The following is a 9,162-nucleotide window of genomic DNA, read 5'->3' on the forward strand; positions in this document are numbered from 1 at the left end:
CCATGGTGATGACAATTAGCCTAACCTAACCATACAATATTTAAACACAGACACGTTTAATAGCCTAGTTGGAATGATGTGTAGGGGTGCAGGCGCATTAAATGCATGCATTGCAGAGCTGTCAACACAGGAACAAAGTAAATCCTTAAATAGCCTAACACTAAATCATATAGCCTAATAATAACCAATAGTCTATTGACTACTCTTTACTGACAATCAAATACAACCTGCCGACAGTCCCTTCCTTCTGTCTAAAAAAATACATTTTAAAAACGTCTGAAAAAATGCTTACAATTGCATAATAACACCACCGCTCATCAGAATAACGTTATTAGACTATCATGGCAACATGGGGTGGCATAAACTAACGATCAGACAGAGGGAGATAACAAGATGGCATTTTAATAATTTGTATACTAAAGCTACCAATATTTACCTGGTACGGGGATGTGCGGTGAGAATGTCCGTTACAGGTACAACGTCTGGGTGTAGGTTTAAATAGGGAAAACACGCCCTTTCTCACGCCAACATGGACACCAATCTGAGCTACGGCATTGGTCCAAGCCATCCAGAAGAGGGATACCATTGGCCAGGTTAAATCTATGAGTTAAGATGTTCAGGGGGGGGACAATCTTGTGCTGCGTTCGTTTAATAAATCAGAAAGTGATACCACAGCGCCACCTTGTGTATATATACAGCATAGCCTACAGGGCAATGCAAGAAGCATCTTCGTCACAGGAAGAGAATTCCCTCAGCATGAAGTTCAGGATAAAATGCATACTCACATTCAAAATAACTTGCAAGATGAAACTCAAGTGTGGTTTGATAAGACATGTATTAATCCTCAGGCATATATACTGAACAAAAATATAAATGCAACATGTGTTGGTTCCATGTTTCAAGAGCTGAAATAAAAGATCCCATAAATGTTCCATAGGCACAAAAAGCTTATTTCTCTCAAATTTTGAGCACAGATTTGTTAAGATCCCTGTTAGTGAGCATTTCTCCTTTGCCAAGATAATCCATCCACCTGATAGGTGTGGCATATCAAGAAGATGATTGAACAGCATGATCATTACACAGGTGCACCTTGTGCTGAAGAAAATAAAAGATTGCTCTAAAATTTGCAGTTTTGTCTCGAGTTGAGGGAGTGTGTAATTGGCATGCCTCCTGCAGGAATGTCCACCAGAACGGTTTCCAGAGAATTTAATGTTAATTGCTCTACCATAAGCCACCTCCAACATCGTTTTAGAGAATTTGGCAGTACGTCCACCGGCCTCACAACCGCAGATTGAGGATTATTTATGTCTGTAATAAAGCCCTTTTGTGGAGGAGAATTCCTTCTGACTGGCTGGGCCCGGCTCCCCAGTGGGTGGTCCTATGCCCTCCCATTGCTGCATCCCTGCCCATTCATGTGAAATTCATAGACTAGGGCCTAATTTATTTATGTCAATTGACTGATTTCTTTATATGAACTGTAACTCTGTAAAATCGTTGAAATTGTAGCATGTTGTGTTTCTATTTTCGTTCAGTACAAATCATAATGCAGCTTTATGGATCAACATTGTATAGTAGTACAGAGTCTGGGATATTTTCTCTGAGGTCAAAACATTATCATTCAAGTATTCCTCTCAGAGTAGAAAATAATAAACTAGAATAGAATATATTGTCGTGGTAATTTCCTATATTACTAAATGATGAGAGAGCAAACCACACACAAGTCAGAGTTATATTATAAAGTCCATCTTTAATTATATGAGCTTCACCATAGCCTTTTGACTCTCAGATCAATTCAGTGTCTATAAATGGATTATTTGAGAGTCCCCACAAAAGAATACTTAGTATCTTTTATAGCCAAGATACACCCCTTTCAACTCACATGACGAACCACAGATCTTAGATACATTACAAAGGGCCTTTTACTTGAAATAGGACTATCCCATAGCCAGATAGCATTAGCTATAAATTATCGTTCAGTTTGGTCTCTTAGACGAGGTTCTAATCTCGTTCTTGGTACTTCTTAGTACCAAAACATTACCTCATCCAATGGCATATATTTATTGTCAATTATAGATACTCCCATCTAAAATACACCCCCTCTTCTCCTCACTCCTGGAGAAGCTCACTAAGGGGAGTGAACCTCTAGGTCATATACTAGGTCAAGATTCATACAACATCAGAGGGGTAATACAATGATTCCAGACACTGCCATACTCCTCCCCCCAAAGGGAAAAGGAGGGAGTGACTGGAGTACAGCCATAGTACTTATTTATCTATGTTATTTATCTATGTTACCTAAAACATCTTATTTATCTATGTTACCTAAAACATTTTATTTATCTATGTTACCTAACTAATTCTGATTCAGCTACGATAATATACACATATAGTCCATTTTGTGAGAAACGGAAGTTGGTAATGGAATCCAGGTATAAGACAATAGAAGGGTAGGCCTATACTGAGGGATACATATCTTATTTGATTCACATGCAGTTGTTCATTGAAATATTAAAGCCCATGTTGACGAACCGTGTTAGAGCACCTTGAACATAAACGGATCTCCGAGGCTTTGATACATTCAGGACTTAAAAAAAATAGGAAACAGTGAGGCACCTGAGAGAAATAGAACCATTAAACATCATTGCACAATAATCTTTGGCTCATAAAAACCTGATATCAGAGAGAGCTTTGATGACTGAGGCCATACAAATGTAATTAAATGTTTAAAGGCTGTCCCTCAAAAACAAAGTAGAAATCTGTCAACTTAAGTGTTCCTGTTCACTTTTTAAACATTGAATAAAATGTGCGTGGCCTGACTAATAAAGTGGTGCCCAACTGCAGCTGCTGGACCATCCTTGAGAACATGCTGCATTCCTGAACAGAACAGCTCCATAAGACATCAGCGGTCATCACCAAGGGTACCATTTCAATAGTCAAAAGTGGTCTCCTCTCCTGCTCTTCTCTCCTTTGCTCTTGACTTATCTGCTCATAATTTCTAGCGGATGTGCGCAATATGGTGCATGCCTACCAGGTGACCACCCACCACTCAGGTATCACACCAAGCAGATGAAGGAAACGAGAGAGAGAGACCGAGAGAGAGAAAGAGACCGAGAGAGAGAAAGAGACCGAGAGAGAGAAAGAGCGCGAGAGAGAGAGAGAGAAAGAGTGAGAGAGAGAGAAAGAGCGAGAGAGAGAGAGAGAAAGAGCGAGAGAGAGAGAAAGAGCGAGAGAGAGAGAGAAAGAGCGAGAGAGAGAGAGAAAGAGCGAGAGAGAGAGAAAGAGAGAGAGAGAAAGAGCGAGAGAGAAAGAGCGAGAGAGAGAGAGCGAGAGAGAGAATGAGCGAGAGAGAGAGAGAGACTGAGACCGAGAAAGAGAGAAAGAGAGAGAAAGAAAGAGCAAAGAAAATAGTCCCCACATCCAGCTGGTCCTGGGACTGAGTTCACAAACTTGTTCTACTAACACACTGAAGCCTCAGGACCAGAACATCCAATCAATCAGAATAAACCAAATTACAACACAGTGAAAAAACAAAACTACATTGCTTATTGGGAAACACAAGCACAAGCACAAAGCAAAATGCAGTGCTATCTGGCCCTAAATAGACAGTACACCGTGGCTAACTGTTTGACCATGATTACTGATCAAAACCGTAGAAAAACCTTGACAAAGTACAGGCTCAGTGAGCACAGCCTTGCCACTGAGAAGGGTAGACACAGGAAAACATGGCTTACTGTAGAGGAAAGGCTGTGCAACCACTGCACAACAGCAGAACCTGAGACAGAGCTGCATTTCCTGACAAAATGTAAAAAATATAAAACAATTAGAGAGTGTCATTTCCCCAAATACCTCTCTGATGAGAGTAAGCTACCCGTCCTGTTGGGGGAGGACGCAGAGAGCTGTGGGTTGGCAGCTCACTACATTGCTGCCTGCCATAAGTTGAGGGACAGTGTCTGACAGACCAATCAACTTGCACATGTCCTCTACTGTATGTTTATTGTCATTGTTGAATGTATGGTTATTTTGACACTTGGTTATTGTTGTTACTGTTGTTCCGTTGACAATTTTGATTCTCATTTTTTTTTCATATTGTAAATATCCAAAATAAGCTTTGGCAATATGTACATTGTTACGTCATGCCAATAAAGCAAATTGAATTGAATTGAAAGAGAAAGAGAGAGAGAGAAAGAGACGAGAAAGGAAGCCACTTCAGACTATTGACATACGCCCTATGAAGTTCTTCCTGTGTGCTTCCCAAATTGCACCTTATTTCCCTATGTAGTACACTACTTTTCACCAAGGCCCTAAAAGTAGTGCACTGCAAAGGGAATAGGGTGCAATTTGTGACACAGACTTGTCTGGAATGGAGCAATGAGGTGCTGTGTTTCAGTGTGCGGAGCATCGGTCGTAGATGGCTGTAGTGATTCCCCAGCTGATACAGCTCCTGAGGATAACCAGGGAACCTCCGCGGTACAGCAGGGGGACGCTCCTCTTCAGCTGACCTTCCCACAGTGCCTTCCAGCTCCCCCTCACCCCCGCTGCCTCACCCACCACCCCAGCCTGCATGTTGACCACCAGCACAGACAGAGGATACAGGGGCAGGTTGATCGCCATGCAGCTGATTACCATTCCTGACAGGAAGGATGAGGCCATAGGAGGAAGCCCCTTCTCCCTCAGAGCAGCACCGACGGGGTCCTTCAGACCGAAGTAGATGCAGCTTCCCAGGGTGTTACGGGCCAATATGGGGATGAAGGCTCTGTAGTACCCCGTCCCCAGCCTCTCCGTCCCCAGCCGGGCCAGCACACTCCTCAGGGTGGGCAGGCTGCGGTCGTTGCCCCCGTTCTGCAACACATTCTGCACACGCTCAAATGGTGTGAAGAACAAGGCCTCCACGATGCCTGTGCCGAGCCCGGCCACAGCTGGTAACGCGGAGAGAGGGATGGCACTGCAGGGGTTGGTGATGGAGGAGAGACAGCGGAGGAAAGCGTCATGTATTCCAAAAAGTAGCGTCCCGTTCAGGGTTTTCATCAGTAGAGGGGGAACCACACCCCTGTAGAGCTTCAGGAAACCCTCCTTCCTGAGTTGGCCTATCGCCTGGCTGACTACGGTGCTGTGAAGCTGCTGGCGGAACACGATCTTGTAGATGGGGAAGGTGGTGAGAGTGGACACCAGGCTGGAAGACCCACCATGCAGGAAGCTGGGGAGCCAAACCATAGTGTTCGTCCTGAGGACGTGGTCTTCATGGTTATGACCAGGACCCCGCCCCATCACTGAGAGAACAAGATGCATCATATTGAAGAGAGGGTCGATACAGACAGACAGATGCAGACTAGTTAAATGGACAATACAATCATACAAATACAGCCTATAATAATACTCCATTTAATCTATGAATAACAAACACATTAATAACTCTTGATAACACTGCAATATTCAACAATCCCTTTAGAATAATAGCTTGTTGAAAAAAACAACTGTCCACCACCCAAAATGTATCAACTACCTTTAAACTTGCTCATCAGCTATATGCCCTAATGAATCACTTCTACGATTAAATTACACATAAGAACAAATGTATTGAGCAACAGTTTCAAGACATTTTAGTCTACTTACCAGAACACCTAAAACGACTGTTTAGCCCACTGATGACTGTCTTGTTTTATATCTAGTCGGAATCAACCAATCTGCAGAATGCAAAACCATCGCAAGCATTTACAAGAAATCATGTTTTATGACGCACGAGCGAAATGAAACAAACACATTGAGACAAAATTTAACTAATCGTATTTCCCTAAACGACCAGGCTTATTTTAAACTGGCGGGCAAAACGACCAAGGACAAAATAACGATTGGGAAAATATAAACTAAATAAATGTGTGTTGTATCGGGTTAAAAAATAATTCATTACAACACCGACAATGTTGTCTTTGCTGGGTTGAGGATCCCGCCCCTCCTAGAATTACCATTGGATGGATTTCTACGACTGGTCTCCGTCGATTGGACAGCATCACTGTCAGGAGCGTTTCTCACAGAAGACAGTATTGTTGGCGGTTCGCTTAAATAGGTATAAGGGCCAAGTGAAGCGATGTACTTTAAAAAAGTGGCAATATTTCGACAATAAAGTCCAAATTTAATTTTGTGAATAAAGTGGCAATATTTCGAGAATATACTCTTAATGTAATTTTGAGAATCAAGTCAACATTTTGAGAATAAAGTCGCAGTTATAGTTCAAGATTAGAGTAGGGGATTTGGTTAACTGCATGTCTCCCTGGCTCCCTGTTGCTGTGGGTGTCACCGTTGAAAGTTTTAGAATTTACTTTAGTAATAAGAAAATCCACAATAGAGCATCAGTTCATCTTCCACTCCCTTTCTGTAAGGCTATTGACTCTATACGAATGGTAACAGCTCTATCGAACTGAAACATGGCACCTCAGATTAGGTTAAAGAGAGGAATTATCTCACCGTATCTATTTTTATTAATCACCCAACTTCTTACAAATTATTTAAATAATAGTCCCGCATGAGGTATTTCCATAGCTGGTAAAGAAATGATTATAAGCCAGCTGGCTGACGATACTACACCTCTTCTGAAAGATTCCTCGTCAGATTCCCATATCGATCAATGTGATACAATCCTTTTCCAAAGCATCTGGTTTATATCTTAACATTAATAAATGTGAACTCATGGCTGTCTAAGATTGTGTGACTCCTTCCTATTATGGTATTCCAGTGAAATAAGAACTTACATATTTAGGCATAACCATTACTAAGGATCAGAAGTCTATAGGCTTACTACATTTTAACCCTCATATTAAAAACCCACAGAAGAAGCTAAATCAATGGCTACAGAGGGACTTGTCTTTAAAAGGTAGAGTCCTAATAACCAAGGCTGAAGGTTTCTCTAGACTAACATATGGCGCTCTATCTTTATATCTTCACAGTAAAATAAGCAAGGAGAGAGACCAGATACTTTTCAACGTCTGTGGAGAAACCGTACCCATTACATTAGGAAAACTGTTGTAATGAACACTTATGAGAATGGTGGGCTGAATTTTCCGGACTTTACTACCTTAAATAATACTTTTAAGATCAATTGGATAAAACAATTCCTAAGACGACTCACTTCTATCTGGAATTTTATTCCTCATCATGTCTTCTCTACTTCTCTTCATGTTGGTTTGCAATTATAATATTGACAAAGTTCCAGTGAAACTCTCTGCTTTTCATTGTCAGGTTTTCTTGTCATGGTCCTTAATTTATAAGCATAATTTTTCTCAACACAGATATTATATATGGAATAATCGGGACATATTGTATAAAAAAAGTCTTTGTTTTTAGAGTATTGGTTCCGAAATGGCGCCGGAGTGGAAGGCAGACGTTTTACGTGCCCCCAAACGATTGTGTTTTTTGTTCGTTTATCTGCGTTGTTTGTAACTAGTTGTTTTACTCAATTTGTACATAATGTTGCCGCTACCGTCTCTTATGACCGAAAATAACTTCTAGACATCAAGACTGCGATTACTCACAACGGACTAGCAAAAATCCTTTTTCTTCTTTCACGACTCTGACGAGCTCGAGGCGGAGGATATGCGGCTCCCTCGGGAATAGGCCCGAGCCCCGTGATCTGCGTGAAGAGGAGGCGGAAAAAGAGAGGCCGGAGAGTGGGCTGCCTGCTGAGAAGTCGAAGGCCATCGAATAAACCCTCACTTCCCTCAATTCTGCTAGCAAATGTGCAATCGTTGGACAATAAAATCGACGAGTTACGATTAAACTACCAACAGGACATTCAAAACTGTAATATCTTATGCTTCACGGAGTCGTGGCTGAACGATGACATCATCAACATACAGCTGGCTGGTTATATGATGTACCGGCATGATAGAACAGCGGCGTCTGGTAAGACAAGGGTCTATGTCTTTTTGTAAACAACAGCTGGTGCACGATATCTAAGGAAATCTCAAGCTATTGCTCACCTGAGGTAGAGTTTCTCATGATAAGCTCTGCACCACACTACCTACCGAGAGTTTTCATCTGTATTCTTTGTAGCTGTTTGCATACCACCACAGTCAGAGGCTGGAACTAAGATAGCATTGAATGAGCTGTATTCCGCCATAAGCAAACAAGAAAACACTCACCGAGAGGCGGCGCTCCTAGTAGCCGGGGACTTTCATGCAGGGAAACATTAAATCAGTTTTACCAAATTTCTATTGGCATGTTAAATGTGCAACCAGAGGGAAAAGAACTCTGGACCATCTATACTCCACACACAGAGAAGCAAACAAATGCCCTCCATTTGGCAAATCTGACCATAATTCCATCCTCCTGATTCCTGCTCAGTACATCACTGGGGCCAAGCTTCCTGCCATTCAGGACCTCTATACTAGGCGGTGTCAGAGGAAGGCCCTAAAAATGGTCAAAGACTCCAGCCACCCGAGTCATGCCAAGACCGTGCAATAATGTATTTTAGAGAGTAACAGTTAGGCCAGCAGCCTATATGTCAGAAGGAAAGGTTAATTTACAAATTTGTGCGTAATGGTATGGTGTTTTATGTACGCTACACTTCTAATGAAGTAGCTTCATAGGCCTATGCTTATTATCTTGTGAATGTAGGTCACGGATTGCGTGGAGAAGGACTGTGCGTCCAGTCGTGCTCAAGGGCCGCCCAAAACCCCATGTCAATGACCTTGCCACGGAGCAGAGGGGCAGGGGTCTCCATAGTATATAGAACATAGACATGGGACATACACGCGCATAGCCCCCAGTCTCCAGGATCCCAATATAATTATTTGTATTGGGTGTGCGCACGTAGCCTACTAGCCTATAGTCATTAGGATAGTAGACATAAGGCGGAATACTACTGTTATAGTAAAGTTCCATGGATATGGTCGTTAATAGTTGACATTATGCACAGATTTTTTTGCAAGGTGTTTGGCAGAACGTTGAAGAAAATTCAGAGGGGAGACTGACGGGGACTCAAACCCAGTTCTCTTCCTTTGCCCTTAAACAAATCCCCTATGTTAATCTAGAAATATCTGAGACCTTACTCTTAAAATTAAATTGAGTTTATTCTCTAAATATTGGCACTTTAAAAAGTTGTTTATTTTCTCTCTCCACCTAATATTCTTCTGTAATTAAAAAGCCTGCTGGATCTATACCAGCAATGAG

The 9,162-nt window shown here is 41.9% G+C and overlaps 1 protein-coding gene across 1 annotated transcript; it reads right to left on the reverse strand.

The window, feature by feature from the left end:
• Positions 1–1,727: 1,727 nt before the first annotated feature.
• LOC129858446 (solute carrier family 25 member 53-like) lies at positions 1,728–7,159 on the reverse strand. The gene is made up of 2 exons (XM_055927686.1): positions 5,611–7,159; positions 1,728–5,267 (listed from the first exon to the last, which is right to left on the reverse strand). The coding sequence occupies exon 2, from the start codon at positions 5,263–5,265 to the stop codon at positions 4,384–4,386; it is 882 nt and encodes a 293-aa protein (XP_055783661.1). The 5' UTR covers positions 5,266–5,267; positions 5,611–7,159; the 3' UTR covers positions 1,728–4,383.
• Positions 7,160–9,162: the final 2,003 nt, after the last annotated feature.

Source organism: Salvelinus fontinalis, chromosome 6, assembly GCF_029448725.1.
Source record: "Salvelinus fontinalis isolate EN_2023a chromosome 6, ASM2944872v1, whole genome shotgun sequence".
Classification (NCBI taxonomy): Eukaryota; Metazoa; Chordata; class Actinopteri; order Salmoniformes; family Salmonidae; genus Salvelinus; species Salvelinus fontinalis.